Below are 21,213 nucleotides of genomic sequence, written 5' to 3'. Positions count from 1 at the left end.
TATTCAGGAAAGGCGTTTTAAAGTGTTCTCTGGATCAAAATGGTTCTTACTGGAACCCAAAGTGTTACTAAGAACCCTTGAAATCAATTGGTTCCAGGTAGAACCTCAGCCCATGTAGAAGAACCCTTATTTCAAAGAGTGCAGAGTCTTTCTCTCTTGCGTCTCCATCAGTGATAGAACGTGACGAGGTTCAGCTGATACTAAACTGTGATGTCATCAGTCTGCCGGCCTCTGATTGGTCAGAGAGTGTCGTCACTGAAGACTCATCTTGGAGGCGCAAAAGTGGCGTTGCGGCGTCTTCACTTTTTATTCTGCGTTAAGAAGAGCGTTTTCAGAAGGGAAATATGCACGCATACGGTGGGTGTGCATGCCAGGCGGCTAGGTGGCGCTGTGACACACTATCGCACAACACCAACACCGTGTCTGAGCGCAGGCGTAGAATCTTCCTTATTCTCTTATCTGCGCCGCGAAAACCAAAACATGGCTAACGCCGGTGGTAAGAAGAATTTCGTCTGGTCAGAAGAAGAAGTGGAATTCGCGGAAAGACTCCAGAGCAGTTTGAAGGTCTGACGCATGGAAATAATCCGACATGTTTGTTTATTTCTCTGTACCGGCGCATGTACGTGATGGAGCGGATTCAGCTTCTCCACTCTGGAGGGTGGTTTCAGATTTTTTCCCGTCTAAACGAAATGTTTTTACCCCCAAACGTCCTCGTGTAAACGGGGCCTAACTGCAGATGAAGGTGAAAAAGACTTGAAAAATCCTGAAAACATGAAGGTTCATCTCCAAAAGTCTGCTGGATACTGGTGTTTACCTTCAGAGTCTGATGGACCGAACCATTCTGTCAGGATTCACTTTCACCCAAAACAACTGCTTTAAGTCACTGGTTTGTGTTCACTGCTCACTTTGAATAAAAACATGGCTGCCATTAGACACGTAACAAAAGACTCATCTAATAAATGTCATTTTGTCATAAATCTTGATCTCAACATTCATTTCTAACAGGAAACTGAAGTTTGTAAACCACTCACTCTCCCACACCAAAGCCCACACCTGGTCCACTGCTGCCTCGTGTGGTACGTTTGTGTCACTGATGTCAGTCTGAACACACACACACACACACACACAGAGAGAGAGGATCAACTCTAAATGACAGATTTTCCCTGCGGACTTTGGTGACAACATGTTCTTAAGCTTACAGTCAGTTCATCAGTGGAGGTTTTGCCCTGTAGGGGGCGCCGTTTGCACAGTCAGCGCTGCTGCAAAAACCCAGGGCTTGAAGGTGTGGACGAGAGCGATTATCAAGGTGTTTATTCAGGCTCAGGAAACGCTCGGCAACAAGGCTTTACGATGTGGCATCGCCGCGCGTGATTGGCAGCTGTAAACCCCGAGGTTATTGGACAAACACGACCGCTAACTAGAGCTGGCACGCTAGCACGAGAGAGAGAGAGAGAGAGAGAGAGAGACCACATGGGTAAATGGTGCTGGGTGTTTTCCCTCCGTTATATGAAATATTTCAAGGATGTTTGGGGTTTAGGGAACGAGAGCAGAAATGTGATCATAAAACCTGCCTCTATGGAGCTCAACTGTGTGTGCACGTAAACACTCACACTCACACACACACACACACACACACACACACACACACACTCGTGTACTTGCTGCATCCTGAGGACCAGGTAAAAGTGCTGACAAAGTGAGGACCAGCATTTCCAATTTATAAATCAACACAATTACAAATATCTACTTCATGAATGACTTCTATACAACTGGGTGCAGTACCATAACATGTCTGCAGGTGGAGCCCCAGAACACCAGGGCTGGAAAACAGGTTTTTGTATCATATTGAGGAGCTCTGTGAGTATAGCATGTTTACAACCTCAGGAAGTGATTTGAATGAAAACAAAGTGAGGACCGGACAAAATGTCCTCACTTTGTAAAAGTGACCTCACTTTGTTGGTGAAAAACCCCTCACTGGTCCTCAGTATGCTGCAAGTACAAGAACACACACACACACACACACACTGTTAATGAGAACCACAGCGCTGTGGCTCCACTAGCAGCAGGTTAGTGACAGAGTTTGTGATTAGTAACACACACACTGGCTCTTGTAAACACATTACACACACACACACACACACACACACACACACACACACACACACACACACACACACACACACACACACACACACACACACACACACACACACACACACACACACACACACACACACACACACACACACACACACACACGTCATGATTTCAAAGTCTGTCGGCAACAAAATCAATCAGAGATAATAATGAAACATAAGTATTTATTTAGTGTGGATCACAGTTAACCTCACCGTACGATACGAGATACACGGACCACGATACCGATAATACCACGATACGACGACTCTGTCGTCATCGATAAATCACGATACATGACGATATCTGTCTGACTGAAGTTAAACGTGCAGGATTTATCTGTTTATTCACAACATAGAGAAAGGTCAAAGGTCATGAACGTGGATGGAGACATTCTCCATCATTATTATCCTGCTGTAAACTCACTCTGCAAATGAGTTAACTTTAGAGCGAGTTTTATGCCATTTTCCACCGTTTTCTAACATTTAACGTTTTATGACGTTTTCCAACATTGTATCACGTTTTCCGATTTTTTTCGACTTTTTATGACGTTTTCCAACATTAAAAGACGTTTTCCGTCGTTTTATGACATTTTCCGACTGTCTAACATGTTATGACGTTTTCCATCATTTTATGACGTATTCCACTGTATTTCGACATTTTATGACGTTTTCAAACATTTTCCGACTTTCTAACATTTTCTGATGTTTTCCAACATTAAATGACGTTTTCCGAGGTTTTTCAACATTTTATGACGCTTTCCGTCGTTTTAGGACATTTTCCGACTTTCTAACATTTATTGACGTTTTCCGACATTTTATGACATTTACCAACATTTTATGGCGTCATTTAGTTAATTAAAACACTGATATTTGTGCTGGTTTATTGTTTATCATGTTGCACGAGGAAGGCCGACGTTATAAGAGTACATTTATATTACTATGATTTTATATAACAACACAGTCAGGAGCCAGAGTTAAGATAAAGGCGCTTCAGGGTCATTGCAGCACGGCCATGTTGGAGATGATCGTTCATGTTTTCAGGATTTTCAAGTCTTTTTCACTTTAATCTACAGTTAAAGGACATTGTTGACTTTGACGTCACGCTCATGACTCTTCAGTGACGACACTCTCTGACCAATCAGAGGCCGGCAGACTGATGACGTCACAGTTTATTATCAGCTGAACCTCGTCAGGTTCTATCACTGATGGAGAAGTAAAAATACACACTGGAGTGAAGCCGGTTCTTTCTCTAACACGAGTTTCCACTTGATGGTCACGTCCACAACTGTCCTCATTAACATCCATAAAACTGTCTGCCAACACACTGTAAACCAGCATTCATCACTGAGCTCAGAGTACAAACAGACGACAGGAACTGAACTGACATCATTTTTAAACTGTTGTACCAACAAACATTTACCAGCAACGAGCTAAAACGAGCTAAAACAAGCACCATGGCTAAGTAAAAATGGAGTCACTGTTGAAGACGAGGCTTCACTCTTCCACAGGTCATAGTTGGTACAGTAACAGAACATGAAATCTGTTCTGTGTTCAATTACAAATGTCTGGCAGCCTGTGAACATGAGCACAGATCCATAAACACGTCGCTAAAGGCTGTTGCAGAGAACAACACCGTTCAAAGCACCAGGCGTTCCAGCCTCTGCAGAGGAATACAGTCAAATAAATCCACAAAATAAAATGACCTGTGCGATTAAAAACTGGCTCAGATTCATTCATCATTCATCTTTTAGTGTTTGTGGCTGCGTGTGTTAGCTCTGTGGTGCTGAGGCTTTATGGAGAACAGCTGCTCGCTAACGTTAGCCAGAAAACAAACAGAAATCAATGTTTACCACCAACATCCATCCATCCACTCATCCATCTGCTCACCCATCCATCTGCTCAACCATCCATCCACTCATTCATCCTCTATCCATCCACTCATCCATCTGCTCAACCATCCATCCACTCATCCATCTGCTCACCCATCCACTCATTCATCCATCCATCCACTCATTCAACCATCCACTCACCCATCCTCCATCCACACGCCCATCCATGCATTCATCCATCCATCCGCTCACCCATCCATTCACACATCCATCCGCTCACCCATCCACTCACCCATCCATCCACACATCCATCCGCTCACCCATCCACTCACCCATCCATCCACACATCCATCCGCTCACCCATCCACTCACCCATCCATCCATCCACACATCCATCCCCTCATCCATCCACCCACTCAGCCATCCATCCCCTCATCCATCCACCCACTCAGCCATCCATCCCCTCATCCATCCACCCACTCACCCATCCATCCCCTCATCCATCCACCCACTCAGCCATCCATCCACCCACTCACCCGTCCATCCCCTCATCCATCCATCCACTCACCCATCCATCCACCCAGCCATCCATCCCCTCATCCATCCACCCACTCAGCCGTCCATCCACCCACTCACCCATCCCCTAATCCATCCATCCACTCACCCATCCACCCACTCACCCGTCCATCCCCTCATCCATCCATCCCCTCATCCATCCACCCACTCACCCATCCATCCCCTCATCCATCCACCCACTCAGCCATCCATCCCCTCATCCATCCACCCACTCAGCCATCCATCCCCTCATCCATCCACCCACTCACCCATCCATCCCCTCATCCATCCACCCACTCAGCCATCCATCCACCCACTCACCCGTCCATCCCCTCATCCATCCATCCACTCACCCATCCATCCATCCCCTCATCCATCCACCCACTCAGCCGTCCATCCACCCACTCACCCATCCATCCACTCACCCATCCACCCACTCACCCGTCCATCCCCTCATCCATCCATCCACTCACCCATCCATCCCCTCATCCATCCACCCACTCACCCATCCATCCCCTCATCCATCCACCCACTCAGCCGTCCATCCACCCACTCAGCCATCCATCCCCTCATCCATCCACCCACTCACCCATCCATCCCCTCATCCATCCACCCACTCACCCATTTACTGACTTGTAATTGTACTTTGTTGTGTAGAAGTACCTAAAAGTAATACAACATTAAGTAATGTTACACAACATAAAGTACAATTACAAGTCAGTTAATACAGAATAGATGTTTTAACATTTATTTTTTAAATGTAAAAGATAATAATATGAACAAAGTCCTGATTATCATGCAGACAAAATCACTTTTAAACGTGCCGCTGTCAGCTGATTGGTGGATGATATATTTGTGCTTTAACATCTTCTAATCCAGATGAATTAATCCCAGAGGATTAAAGATCATCAGATGAACCTAGAGAACAGAGTCCACACACAAACATCTGCACAATCTCTCTCTCCTGGTGTTTATTTGCGTCCGTCTTATCAGTTATTGAATTTCAAACCCTTATCACGTTCTTTGTATACATCCTTCTCTTCCCTGCTCTGTTTTCTCTCTTCTTTCTTTCTTCAGCTCATGTTTTTCCTCCTCCGTCTCCAGTGTCAAACCCAGTCTTACATTCCTTGACCTCTGCCTCTCTGAAATCAGAGGCCACGTCCTCCATCAGGCCTGTGCCTCTGCTGCCATCCTACCTCCTCCACTCCTTCAAAACCTCCATCCTCCTCTTGTTCTATCCATCATCCCCTCCCCCTGTGTTCTCCTCCACAGCCTCAGAGCTTCTCAGGACCTCCTCCAGTGTGGTCCACGCTCTATGAATTAGGAGGCGGTGTGTGTGTGTGTGTGTAAATGACGGCAGTGAGTCAAAGCCAAACATACAACTTCATTAAGCTGTGTGTGTGTGTGTGTGTGTGTGTGTGTGTGTGTGTGTGTGTGTGTGCGGCTTCCTGCAAAACAAGTGTGTCTCAAAGTTTCCACACCGTTCCAGAGCCAAGTGGAGGTCTGATGGTTTCACTTTGTGAGTTTTTATCGTCTCAATCTGACAAACAAGTTCAGCCTCGTCATCTTCAGTGTGTGTGTGTGTGTGTGTGTGATAAGCCCGGCGGGTCGCTCATTATTACGGTTACATCGTTCTTGTCAATAAAGATGTTATATTTAGGGATGCACCGATAATTCGGCTGTCGAAACACAGCTACAACACTGTGGAACAGCAACTATTAAACGCTGGAAAGTCTCTGTGCTAAAGCCAAACTTGGCTGCGTGCGGCACAGATTATCAACTCTCCGCGACATTCACTTCACAGCAGAGAACATTCTCTCTCTTTGAGCAGTTAACTAAAGACATCAGCTCATCTGATGCATCTGTTATTCCCTTAATTACAGCGTTAAAGCGTCTTCTACACAAAGATTAAGACCAAGGAGTAAAAACGATAAAAAGTGCGTTCTGCTCCTAAGTCTGTCACTATGTTTCACTCAGATCACCTGCACTTCATCATGACTGTATCCTCGTCATAAAGATCATTATTATTTTTATGTGGGGATAAAACACGTAGAGAAATGATGCAGTCTGTTTTAGATATGAAGAGACCGCTTGGAGACGCAGGAGCGGGAGAAGAGAACAGGGGCGGTGCGCAGAAATAAAAGGGCCGTTTGTCTGCACCAGATGAGGCAGATGAGGGGGCTCTACCACTTTTATATTTATGTTGATTTATTTTACTTTTAAATGTGACCATTGCATGGCTTGTTTTAAGATTCACTGGCCGATTACTTAATTAATATTTAACTTAGGTGAAAAAAATGTATATTATTTATTTAATTTCAAGAGTGTCTTTTTGTAAGACTCTATAGTTGGTGTTTAAGTATTGTTAATAAATGTCTTACAATAACACATAATAGTCATAATCAAAACATTTTTTTTTTTACAAAAACGCTGTGGGCCCGAGAGGTACCACCGGGCTTAGCAGGTTTTCTGGGGGAAACCCTGATATATATATTTACACTCAGCAGTATAATAATCCCAGTGCGTTGGTTGCGTACCTTCTCGGACAGCGCCTCCTCCAGGGTGGCCAGGGCAGTGTCAGTGTTGCTGGAGTCGGTCTGAAGGCCCTGAACTCTCTCCCTGAGCCCGGCCAGCTGTTTGTCCTTATCCTTCAGCTGCTCCAGAAGGTTCTCGATCTGCAGGGAGAAGCACATGGAGACGAGCTGAGGTTAGAGAGTCATCGATGACAAAGACTATCAAAGAGAATCCTGGGGAGGAAAGAAATGAGACTGTACATGGAAGGTTAATGAAGTCAATTAGATTATCGTGACCGAGGCCTTTGTGGTTCCACAGAAACAGATATTAATCCACTGGATCCACAGAGAGGATGAAGCTGGGCGATGAATGGTACGTTCCGCCTCTGGCCGTGTTCTCTAATTTCCTGCTGTAATGTCTTCCATTCTGAGCGAGCATGTCAAAGATGAGCAGTAATCAAAGCCTCCGCTGTAACGACCGTGATGCTCAGATCTGCGAGGAAAGTCCGGCTTAATCCTGCCTTTAAAGTTTGATGTGGCGTAAACAACAAAGCGTCCACCTCGTGTTTTTGTTTTGTTGTCGTTTCTTTTTTAAATTCCACATTTTTCACATTCGTTCGTGCGACGGCGTTCAGCGATCTTTAAACGCCAGCGTGTCAATTAGAAAGTCGGACAAAATGGTGGTCACAACAAACCGACACAAAGGAAAACAACAACATGGCAACGCATGTGTCTTTGCTCGTTTTAGACCAACACAGTTGTCGTGTTTTATTTGTTCTCATTATTTCAAGGAAACCTTTACTAAAACTTTCCAGTTATTTCAAAATAGAAAAATCCATTTGGTTTTAGATCAAAAGAGTTGTCGTGTTTGTGGCGGAAAAGATTTGTTGTGATGACGTGAAAACAAAAGAACAAACATTAGCTTTAAGTTTTCCCTTGATTTGAATTATTAATCAACATTTCCTGTTTCTTTAAACCGTCTTTCTGTTTTAGTTTTAACTTAAACATCAGTTTAATCTAAACATTACACAGTGATATTTGCATACAGAGACGTAAACTGAGGATTTTAACACTTCACACAAGAGCAGATCCATTTAGCTTAGTTAGCTTTCTTGCTACCTACCTACTACTAACTACTGCTAGCTACTGATTTTAAAGGAAATTTGAGATGCTTTATTATATAAAATTACACCAAAAACACTGTGATTCTTTAACCAAATGTCTCTCACTGGTTCAAACAAATACAATAATTGTTGTTAGTTTAGCTGTTGTTGTTGTTGTTAGCCGGCTTCAGAACCAACATGTTCCCTTTAGTTTAAGCTAAACGTTAACGTTAGTTCAAACGACCCCTGAGTGACTGTGGTTAATACGAAGATAATGATGTAGCTACGTTAGCTTCGGCTGCCTCTTACACTTTATACACACACACTTCCATTTGGCTTTGTTAGCGTTCTTGCTAGCCAACTGACAAATTTAGCTGGTGTTACAACAACCCACTGAGGCCCAAGGATAGTGTGATTTTAAAGTTAATTTGAGATGTTTATTATATAAAGTTACACTAAAAACACTGTGATTCTTTAACCAAATGTCCCTCATTTGGTTCAAACAAACACAAAAGTTTTTGTTCGTTTCAGAATCGTTGTTAGTTTTCTGATCCAAGACTAAACGTTAGCCGGCTTCAGAACTAACATGTTCCCTTTAGTTTAAGCTTAAAGTTAACATTAGTTCAAACGACCCCTGAGTTACTGTGGTTTATATGAAGATAATGACATGTAGCTACGTTAGCATCGGCTGCATCTTACACTTCATCCATTTAGCTTAGTTAGCTTTCTTGCTAAGCAACTGACACAATTAGCTGAGCTAACCCACTGAGTTTAAAGGTGATTAATCTGGAAAAGACTCCTTTTCTTCTTTACGACACTTAAATGTTCGCATTAGTGTTTTCTTCAAAACTAGTTTAAAAAAGTGAGTGATAATAAAACAGTGATATTTGCCTCCAGAGACATAAACTGTATATTTTAACACATTTTAACTTCACACAGATCAATTTAGCTTAGTTAGCTTTCTTGCAAATTGACTCATGTGACAACAATCCACCCGTTTTAAGAGGACATTTGAGACGGTTTAATTTATTATTGTTACACCAGTGCACACATGTGATTAATTATAAAGAAAAGACACCTTTTTTCTCCTGCAGAGTGGATCAGGACACGCCCTGAATGCACTTGCAGCGAATGGCTGCAGAGCATTCCTGTGTCTGTGCATCTGCCTCCATCTGCGGCTAACCTCATGTCACTGAAGTGGTGGTGTAATGGCCAATTGTGGTGTTCAACAGCCTTTATCTGATCATCACTTGCACAACAGAACAGAAACACACACACACACACACACACACACTGAGACCAAACGCCTCGAGCTGCACTAAGGAAAACACTTGCAGATGCAGCTGGAAGACGACTCAGTCAAACTCCAGGTCGACAAATGCACTTTTGTTTTGCTGAAATAAAAAAGTCTTGTAAAGCTCTAACGGCAAAATCCTCTCAAATGTTGTTTGTTTGCATTTGATAAAACACATATTTGTGTGTGTGTGTGTTGGGAGTTAAAACCAGGGCAGAATCTGAAGAACTGACTCTGGGTCAGTGAAGGCCTTTTCAAAGTCACCGATCATGACAGAAACACAGATGACACAAAAACAAAGGTCCTGATAGATGTTAAAACGGCAAAGAACGGTGGAGAAAAAACTAGGCACGACATCTTCAGTTCAGATTACAACATACCAGAGAAGGGAGTCAGTCACAAACACGGATCAAGTCTTTCTAACGAGAATCAAGTGAGTTACAAATGAAAAGAAGTTGAACTAAAGAGCTAAAAATGTAAAGAATACTGACGTTAAGCACCAACGATTAACTAGTGTTTTAAAATATTAAAATAACAACCAGCTGACTTCCTGTGTTTCTTGTGTCCAATGGAATTTCGGGCAGTGGCGTTGGTGTCGCTCGGTTGCCAGGTTTGTTTGTTTGTTTTCCTCAATATGTGAGAAATGTTCAATGTTCCACAAGTGATTTTAATCAAGTCTTTTACCAACGTTTGTCAAACGAGACTCAAGTCCTGACATTTAAGTCTGACTCAAATTAAAGCCTCGTGACTCGAGTTTAAACCTAAAGTATTTCTTCTTGTTTGTGAAACTTAAAGAATTAATACACAACTAAATAAGGGTGTTTTACCATGTTGTGATTTTTTAAAAGTATGCATTAAATTATATCATGAAATAAGGAACATGTAGTTGGACATATTTTGATTTCAGTTCACTCATTATTTATTGAATTATTTATTTTTATCAGAATTAACCTGTGATATTTATAACCAGAGCTGTGTCGGCCATCTTGGACCTCCATGTTTTTACAGTAGCTAAACGACTCTTTGAGAGTAAAGTAAACTCACAGACTGTGCCTTTAAAAGCAGCTACAGTGAGCTGAGGGTTTTTACACCTGTAGGATCTGAGCGTTTCAGGCTGACTTTACACCACAACACTCACGGGTGAAACCGCCGACAAAATATTTGATGGGATGTTTCTTTAGTTTAGACGGCGATGGCGTTTTTGCGGCTTAAAAACGCAAAAAAAAATGTCACCACCCTCCAGAGTGTAAATGTTAAAAAGGCTCCACCGTGACGTTCCCGTCTAAAGGGTTGAAAACACATTCAAGTCGTCTTTAGCTGCTACTAGAGAGAAGAAGAAGGAAGTTTCAACGCTCCTGCTGTTGTTGTATGACAGTGCTTCACAGCGCCACCTAGCCACCTGGCATGCATACTACATCACATTTCACACACTTTAGCGTCGCCGTGTGCAGATTTACACCCAAAGACGCGGAATAAAAAGTGGGAAACGCAACGACCACTTTAGAGGTTTGTGTTCAGACGGTTGTCGTGTGAAGCTAAAGTTCCTCATGTCAAACGTGAACGTTTCAGCGTGTTAATAACGTTGTGCCGCGAGGACACGCCGACTTATAAACTGTAGAGTTAATATCATGTTGATGAAAAAGCCCGAGTTTCCCCTCAAACACCGCTGCTACGCAGCGTTTTCTCTTCAGACTTCTCTTGTGGTTTGTGGACAAACAGACAAAGCAGCATTCAGCCCCTGCTGCAGAGCATTAATACCACATTTGACCCAAGTGGTCTTTTCTCAGATCAGGGATTGTGTCGTACAAAAGAGAGACATGTGCGCTGAGAAGAATTCATTATTTAATGAACATGAGAATCCAATAAAAACAAGAAAAGCACTGCGGGCCATCGGGAAAACCACACTCTAAGTGAAACGGTGACGGGGTCAGGAAAAAAAAAAAAGAGCTGCATTCCAGTCATGGGTACATAGAGAGATAAAGTCCAAATCTACACAGATATTTTACAAATGAATCCAATTAGAGCTCAGACTTTGGTGTTTTCTGCTCCCCGGAGGGAGGGGGGGCGACGACAAGGACCTGCAGCGGCCATCTTGTTTTTTCAGGAGTGGAGCGAGAGTGGGAAAAGTCAGCCAGTGGCCTACGGCAGATCTTGATAGGTTAATGACGGTCATTACAGCAGCGAGCCGAAGGCTCCGATTGGTCGATAGGAACGTCAGCGCCTTCAGGGAAACGACGGGAAAGCTTCACACGACCACAGTCTGATTAAGTTCCCGGTGATTCATAGATGTGTGTTGGAGGGGATTTCAGACGCAGACACAGTCAGAGACGCGTGGGTTCATTCTTTAAATGTGAGTGAACGCGTTTAATCAATCGCAGATTTAAAAAAAAAAAAAAAGATAATTTATTTTTCCTAATTCTGTTTAGCTGTTAGCTTTGTGGAGCCATACGTCGCTTTTCCACGACGTCATAGCTCCTCCTCAATGTGGGCGGAGTCAGAACATGACGTGCGTGAAACTGTGGTGACGTGGTTTTTTTAACTAGTGAGATACTTGTATATAGTTACTTATACTAAAGTGCTACATGATCTATTATCTCATGCGTTTCCGATCAAGGTTCACTTTAAAGCAAAATAGAAAAAGGAAAGTTGTCTCGTTTGTTTTCAGGGGAAACTCAAACGTTTCTGCTCGTACATGAGAAGGTCAAGTGTTCCAAAGACTCTGCTTTTACACCTGCTTCATGTTCCATGTGCTACATGTAACACGTCATCACATCAACGCCTTCAAAACAGGCAACATCTGACAGGAAGTCAGTCACCTGTAAGTCAGGTGATCTGTCTGTGACGGGTCTTTGATCAACAGACAGATTTATGTTTCACACAAAAAGTCTGACACTTATTTTCCAGAGGAAACAAACAGTACAGACACAAACATGATCATCGCACAGAGTGACAGTGATCACGCTCATCTGGACACATGCTAAACACACGCTAAACAAGGTAAATACATGCTAAACACACGCTAAACAAGGTAAATACATGCTAAACACACAGTAAACACACGCTAAACACACAGTAAACACGGCACAGTGGACAAACAAACACAGACCCTGGAGCTGCAGCAGCTCACTGGCTTTGACATAACCTTGTTTTCTCTAAATTCACACTCCAAAACACACACACACACACACACACACACGCACACACACACACTCTGCTCTTAGATAAATGAGGACTTTCTTCAGCAGGACTCCAGTTTGCTTTGGCTCAGTCGCACAAAATAACCACAAAATAACAACAACCGATGCATGACATGTTCAGCCTCGTCGCAGCGCGGGCCTTCGTCAGCTACGTCACGTGACCACGGAGCAAAGTCACGTGACCACGGAGCATAAGGAAGAACAAGGGCAAGGAATTCTGAAGGACTTCTCAAAACTCAAAATTCACTCAGAGAAGAGTGTCTGAGGCTATACCACACACACACACACACACACACACACACACACACACACACACACACACACACACACACACACACACACACACACACACACACACGCACACACGCACACACACCTCCCACTGAAGCAGACCACCTACAGTAGGCCCTACCATGTCTCTGCCGTGTGTGTGTGTGTCCCTCAGTCGTCTCCCACACAAATGTCTCCCCACTGTTTATAACCAGCCTGTTTTGACTCTGATAACTTTATCGAACAGGAAACTCAGTCACCTTCACCCGACCTTGACTTTTTCAACCTAAAACATCACTGGAAACTTTTAGAAGGGTCATGAAATAAAATATGTTCATTTACATCGTAATAACAACAACAATAATAATAATAATACATTAGCACAATACCATTATGGTCCATTAATCAATCAGTTGAATTACACATTAGGCACATTATTTTACCTTTGATGACTAAAATCTACCTTTGGCATCAACTTATGATCAAATCATCTTTAAATCAAGTGAACGTTTGCACCAAATGTGAAAGGACTTGAGACATTGTGACGATAATATATTAAAGATGTGATCTGTGAGCGAACGCCTTTAACCTTTGATGATTTAATCAGTTCATCTCTGAGTCCAGATTCACTGGTGTTTTTAAAGAACAGTCTGCGAGTTCACAGCCAGCCTCGACTTTGTTAAATCATCGCTGAATCCACGTCAACGTTTGAGCCAAAAAGATTCAGAACAAACTGAAACGTTCTGTTTAATCAGCTCGTTATTATGAGTCAGACCACGATGAGTTATTGATTCGCGAATTAAAGGCAGATCTTTTGGCGGCTTCTCAAACGACAGCTGATTTGTATTTACGAGGTTAAAAAGTTAACAGCTGTCAACAAAAGCATTTCCTCTCCGTGTTCAGCGCGACTGTAAAAGCCTTCGCCGTTGTGTTGTGGTTTCAGTCTGTGGAGTTTGATCGTGATGAAGACGAGCTGAGATCTTATGTAACGAGACGGGATTTTGACGGAAAAGAATCGTGGTCTAAAAACGGCAGAACCGCAAAGGCCCCGGCCGTCTTTCATCCAAACACCAGGACCAGAACCCTGAGGCCTCCAGAGGATTCAGTTCTGCACAACACAAAAGAGCGAGGATCGAGGATCGAGGAGCATGACCGCCATAAAAACACAATCACTCTGTGTTTCCAAAAGTCCTGCGGAACAATAAAAATACCAGAGAAGAACGACTCGCTCCTCTGTGAGAGTTCTTTCTCTGAGCTTGTCAACGCCTCTGAAAATACCACCGACACAAAAACTAAAGGAAAATCAAAGTTCCTGCAGCTGCTGGAGAGAGAGAGAGAGAGAGAGGGGGGGGGGTAACCACAAACTGAACAATCTGTAGTAACACTACTGTGTTAGTACGTGTACTGTGTTATTGTGTGTACTGTGTGTACTTCCCCAGAGAAATGTAGGTCAAAGTCACACAGTGAGCTAATGAAAGACTGAACACTGGAAACACAACGATGCTACTAAGATAAACACCGTCCAAGCTAAGCATGAACATATTAGTGATGTTTGTTCCTCATGATACTAGTGAACATGTTTGTTCCTCATGATACTTGTGAACATGTTTGTTCATAATAATACTCGTTTTTTCCTCATTATACACTAGTAATATAGCAGTATACCAGTAAGATAGAAGTATACTAGTAATGTAGTATTACACGCTGTAATATAGAAGTACACGCAGTAATATATAGAAATACACGCAGTAATACAGCTATATACGCAGTAAAATAGAAGTACACGCAGTAATATAGATATAAACGCAGTAAAATAGAAGTACACGCAGTAATATAGATGTATACGCAGTAAAATAGAAGTACACGCAGTAATATAGAAGTACACGCAGTAATATAGATGTATACGCAGTAAAATAGAAGTACACGCAGTAATATATAGAAGTACACGCAGTAATATAAATGTATACGCAGTAATATAGAAGTATATAACATGTTGATGACATCAGGGTCAGAGGTCAGAGGTGAACCTCCTCTTTTCTTCCTCTGTGAACAGAATGTAATGGACTGTGTGACTGAAGCTCTGATAGAGTGTGCTCTGGCGCCCCCGTGTGGCTGACGGCCACCACAGGTCAGTGTAAACCACTTTGACAAGTTTATTTTAAATGAAAAATGTTGGGTTTCGCGGTATGTTTTTGTTTTGCGAGCGTCCTGTGACGGCGTGGAGGCGTCGCCGCGGCAGCACACGGCCACAGAGACTCAAATAACCAGCGTCTGTGGATAAATGTGCAGCACCTCACACAGCTACAGGAGCTACACTGTCCTCCTCCTCCTCCTCCTCCTCCTCCTCCTCCTCCTCCTCCGTGTGTGTGTGTTTGCCTGGAATAAGCCTCTGAACATGAAAATGTCAGAGACGATTACAGAGCACAGACGTTACTGAGAGGAAACCAGAAGCTTCTACTGCAGCTTTGAACTTCACCTTCACATTTCTGCACAGGCAACGAGCTTCTGAAATCACTGACATTCCACTTTCATTAGTTTCAAGGTTCCCACGGCTTAGCACACACCAAATTCAAGGACTTTCCAGGACCAATTTCCTCAAATTCAAGGACAGAATGTGCCGACTCAGCTTAAGACAGGAGGACTTTTTTCTTAACTTTACTCGCTCATTGTTCTGGAATCTCACGTCAACGACAGAGAGACAGAGAGACAGTGGACAGTGTCCACAACACCGTCCTAGTGATGATGTCTCCACGTTTGTCCTGCGTAGGCCTCGTCTACGTACGTCAAGCAACGCAGGCCGTCAAACAGTAGGTGGCGTCGTAACAAACAAACACTCAAGCACTTTCAATGACTCGGGTCAGTTTAGGGCCTTGAAATTCACAACCTTTCGAGGATTTCAAGGACTCACGGGAACAGTGACTTCCTCAGACGAGCGGTACCTTGCTCGGGGGTTAGTGCTATGATCAGCGGTCTTGTTTTTCCACTAACAGACAGTAGGGGGCAGTGGAGACAGCCACCAATCTCCTCCCCACAACAAGACATTGAACCATCACAAAGACTCTGAAGCAGCTCATATCTGAGCAGAAGACGATAAGCACTTAAGGGTTGCTGGTTCGAATCCTCACCAGTTCAAGGGCTGGAGAACCCCTGAGCAAGGACAGTGATCCCCATCGCTCGTTGTTAATTAGACACTCAAAATAATCCCCAGGGAGAGACATGAGCTGAACACAGATATAAATCATCAATAATCCTTATATATATAATGTGAAGTTACACAAACTATGAAAGAACATGAAGAAAAAACTCAATTAAAAGTCGGTTAAAAACGGTTAAATGTAACCTTTAAGAGTCTTAAAATGTTTCCTGCTCCATACGACGCTACAAGAATTCAACAATTCTACATGAAGTGAAAATAAACGAGAAAAAAAGCATAAATCTACGTGAGACTGAAGAGAAAGACGGAGCCAAGGAATTCAAGATAGGATCTGAACAGACGAGTGCAGCTGCAATCAGCAGCAGCAGCAGCAGCAGCTTCAGCAGCAGCAGCAGCAGCAGCTTCAGCAGCAGCAGCAGCAGCAGCTTCAGCAGCAGCAGCAGCAGCAGCAGCAGCTTCAGCAGCAGCAGCTTCAGCAGCAGCTTTAGCTGCAGCAGCAGCAGCAGCAGCAGCAGCTTCAGCAGCAGCAGCTTCAGCAGCAGCAGCTTCAGCAGCAGCAGCAGCAGCAGCAGCTTCAGCAGCAGCAGCTTCAGCAGCTTCAGCAGCAGCAGCTTCAGCAGCAGCTTTAGCTGCAGCAGCAGCAGCAGCAGCAGCAGCTTCAGCAGCAGCAGCTTCAGCAGCTTCAGCAGCAGCTTCAGCAGCAGCTTTAGCTGCAGCAGCAGCAGCAGCAGCAGCAGCTTCAGCAGCAGCAGCTTCAGCAGCAGCTTCAGCAGCAGCTTCAGCAGCATTTTCAGATTCAGCAGCAGCAGCTTCAGCAGCAGCTTCAGCAGCATTTTCAGATTCAGCAGCAGCAGCTTCAGCAGCAGCTTCAGCAGCATTTTCAGATTCAGCAGCAGTGAGGTGGTTCCGAGGCACAAGTTTATTGCATTATAGTTTAACTTTAAGCATTTCTCTTTAACACACACCCCCCCCACACACACAGGCTTGTTGTTTGTTTGTCAGTAACTAGGACATAAATAAAGTCACCAAAGTAAAAACAGTCTTTGTGATAATTGAACTCAAAGCCTCGGAGCTGCAGTTTGTAACGTTCAGCTGAAGAAGACGTCAGGTTACAAATATTACATTTATATAAATACACAGCAAATACACACTGAGTGTGTGTGTGTGTGTGTGTGTGTGTTCACAGCTTCCTGGTCGGCAGTTTTGGCGGGAAACTTCACCCCTGAGTGAGCGTTCTGTCGTCACGTGATCGTCTCATTAACGTCACTATTCCGACTAACACTCACACGCACAGAGCGATAAAGTGCCACAAGGGGGCGCCTGCATGTTGTTGTATCATAGGTGTCACTAAATGGTGGACCATGGTCTAGACCTGGACCCTGGTCCCGGATTAAGACTCAGTCAGTGTTTATAGGGAGAATGAACCGGTTCAGGTCTAACAAAGAACCGGTCTACAAAGTGTGTGTGTGTGTGTGTGTGTGTGTGTGTGTGTGTGACCACGTTGATCCATGTCCACACTCTTTAGGCTTTAAGACCTGATCTCTGCTCTAACCCCCCCCCCCACAGCTGTGGAATGCTGCAGTGATTGCTGGGTAATTACCACAACACTTTATTCCTCTGCTCACACAACCATTACTATTCATTCTGTTCTTTCTTTCTCTTTCTTCTGCTTTGGAGCGAGAGAATGGACAGACTTTGATGTGAGAGACGAGGAGGACGAGAGGAAGAGGATAAAGAAAGAAAGAACTCATCAGTGATCATGGAGGTTAGAAATAAGAAGAAAGGAAGGAAGTAGGGAAGGAAGGAAGGAAGGAAGGAGGTCAGTGTGAGTTACAGCTCGTGTCTTTATCAGGACAAGGTCAAGTTGGACGTCTTCACTTAGAGTCAGTGTGGACATGTGAATGGACATGTGCATGTGGACGTGTGGACACGTGACCGGACATGTGGACGGACTTGTGGACATGTGGATGGACTGGTGGACGTGTATGTGGACATGTTACCGGACATGTGGACGGACTTGTGGACATGTTACAGACTTGTGGACGAACATGTGGACGGACTTGTGGACGGACTTGTGGACATGTGGACGGACTGGTGGACGTGTATGTGGACATGTTACCGGACATGTGGACGGACTTGTGGACATGTTACAGACTTGTGGACGAACATGTGGACGGACTTGTGGACGAACATGTGGACGGACTTGTGGACATGTGACCAGACATGTGGACGGACTTGTGGACGGACATGTGGACGTGTGGACAGTTGGACATGTGGACGGACAGTTGGACGGACATGTGAACGGACATGTGGACGGACAGTTGGACGGACATGTGAACGTGTGGACAGTTGGACATGTGAACGTGTGGACAGTTGGACATGTAAACGTGTGGACAGTTGGACATGTGAACGTGTGGACAGTTGGACATGTGGACAGACAAACATTGATGTGACTGATGTTCAGCCTGGATCAATCATCATCGAGCCTCAGGCTCTCACTATTAACCCTCACTGATTACTGATAGGAGCAGAGGAGGAGGAAGAGGAGGAGGAGGAAGAGGAGGAGGAGGAAGAGGAGGAGGACATTATTATCGCCTTTTTACCGGAACCTCGGCAGCTCCAGTGGGCGGGTTTATCTGCAGCCACGCCTCTGCGCTGTGATTGGTCAGATGGAATCGATTAACATTGCTAACATGTTTCATTGTATCAGAACATTCTATCAAATCAAATAGTGGTAACTTCTTCATCCTGACCTCCAGTCTACCTTCATCACACACACACACACACACACACACACACACACACACACACACACACACACACACACACAGTGGTCTAATCAAAGCTCCCCTCCTGTGGTCTCTATAGGACGGGGAACATGATCGGGGGGGAAAGTGGACTTTATGAAGACATGAATATGTAGGAGATGTTTGAACATGAATAACACATGTGAGCCTAAACCACAGCACAACCCTCTGAGCATGTGCACCTTCATAACCCTGACCCCCCAACACTGGAGGAAAAATGAAGGGGAAGCGAATATAAAGAAAATAAACAAATATGTTCCATGATTATGCATCGGTCACGGTCTCACAGACCACCATCACAGACCATCACAGACCATCACAGTCCATCACAGACCATCACAGACCACCACAGTCCATCACAATCCATCACAGACCATCACAGACCACCACAATCCATCACAGACCATCATCACAGACCATCACAGACCATCATCACAGACCATCACAGTCCATCACAGACCATCATCACAGACCACCACAGTCCATCACAGACCATCATCACAGACCATCATCACAGTCCACCACAGACCATCACAGACCATCATCACAGAACATCACAGTCCATCACAGACCATCACAGACCACCACAGTCCATCACAGACCATCACAGTCCATCACAGACCATCACAGACCACCACAGTCCATCACAGACCATCACAGTCCACCACAGACCATCACAGACCACCACAGTCCATCACAGACCATCACAGTCCATCACAGTCCATCACAGACCATCACAGTCCATCACAGACCATCATCACAGTCCATCACAGTCCATCACAGACCATCACAGTCCATCACAGACCATCACAGACCATCACAGACCATCATCACAGACCATCACAGTCTATCACAGACCATCACAGACCATCATCACAGTCCATCACAGTCCATCACAGACCATCACAGTCTATCACAGTCCATCACAGTCCATCACAGACCATCACAGTCCATCACAGTCCATCACAGACCATCACAGTCCATCACAGACCATCATCACAGACCATCACAGACCACCACAGTCCATCACAGACCATCACAGTCCATCACAGACCATCATCAATCATCACAGAACATCACAGTCCATCACAGACCATCACATCGATGAATCGATTGTCAACTTTTTTGATAATCGATTTGAAGATTTTTTCATTATAAAAACAAGATTTCTGATTGTTTTTGCTTCTTTAATGTAAACATTTTCTTGTTTATTTGCTCCACACACACTCTTAGAAATAAGGGTTCCAAAAGGGTTCTTCTACAAGGGCTAAGGTTCTACCTGGAACCATTTGTTTCTGAAAAACCCTTTCCAGAAGAAAGGGTTCTTGGTAACACTAATGGTTCCAATAATGAATAAAGGGTTTATAAAGGTTCCACCAAAAGTAACAAAGAAATTATTAAAACTGAATCATTTTGGTTTATGACGTTCGAGAACATCATCATTTCCAGGTTTGACAAACACTGATCAATGTTTTTAAAATTTCCTAACATTTTATGGACCAAACCATTAATCGATTAATCCAGAAAATAATTGACAGATTAATCGATTGTGAAAATAATGGTTAGTTGCAGCTCTAACAGAATCACAGCTAACAAGTCCTGGTGTGACACTGTTCTCACTGATGACTTCATTCCATTAGAAGAACTATTATTATGGGATGGTCAGTCATTACAGATCAGCAGATATTTCATGTTTCACTGATTGTTAAACATATAAATGTGCAGCAGCATCTGTGGCTGATCCACTGACCTCACTGTCAACAGTCTCTCCTCGTGATGACAGACGCTTTATAAAAAGTCTCGAGTCTTATAGTGCCTCCTGTGGCCGCTTCTGGTTTCACCCACATTAAAGTATGTTTGTGTGTGTGTGTGGGTAAAATAACTGTGCAGAGTTTCTGCAGATGATTGAAATCTGGAGGAAGTCGTGAGGACTTTTCTCTGACTGCTGATCGTTACTTTAACACATTAACATTAACATTAAGTGACAGCTTTTAGTGAAGGTTTCTCCATGTTTTCTGTGTCACATGTACACACTTCACTCACTCTGTTACACTAAGGTCTATGAAAAAGAGATGACAGTGGTCTGATGTTCTAAAGCAGGGGTTCTCAAAGTGTTGATACCTGAGGCCAATTTAGGAAACCAACATTGGACTGAGGGTCGTCAAAGAAAAAAAACAGAAATAAAACAGAAATAAATCCCATTTGTAATCATTTTAATGACTGGGTAATTACCCAGTATTTTGGCCATTGTTCTTACCTTCTAATTACAGGTTAATACCAAGTAACACATTTCTGTTACCATATATTTACTGGGTAAATAGCTAGTAATTGGGGGCTGTAGCTACCTGCTTAT

At 43.8% G+C, this 21,213-nt stretch overlaps 1 protein-coding gene across 1 annotated transcript in view; it reads right to left on the bottom strand.

Moving 5' to 3' along the window:
* LOC310931723 (ERC protein 2-like) overlaps nucleotides 1-21,213 on the bottom strand; it is a gene marked incomplete at both ends in the record, with an annotated part of 151,206 nt that overhangs the window by 87,778 nt on the left and 42,215 nt on the right. The window contains one exon of the mRNA XM_083894954.1: nucleotides 7,060-7,197. Within this exon, the coding sequence (XP_083751080.1) occupies nucleotides 7,060-7,197 (138 nt within the window). The remainder of the gene's footprint in view (nucleotides 1-7,059; nucleotides 7,198-21,213) is intronic.

The sequence above is a fragment of the Microchirus variegatus genome (genome assembly GCF_963457635.1).
Source record: "Microchirus variegatus genome assembly, chromosome: 9".
Classification (NCBI taxonomy): domain Eukaryota; kingdom Metazoa; phylum Chordata; class Actinopteri; order Pleuronectiformes; family Soleidae; genus Microchirus; species Microchirus variegatus.
Note: the sequence above shows the minus strand (reverse complement) of the source record. Positions and strands in the feature narration are given on the sequence as shown.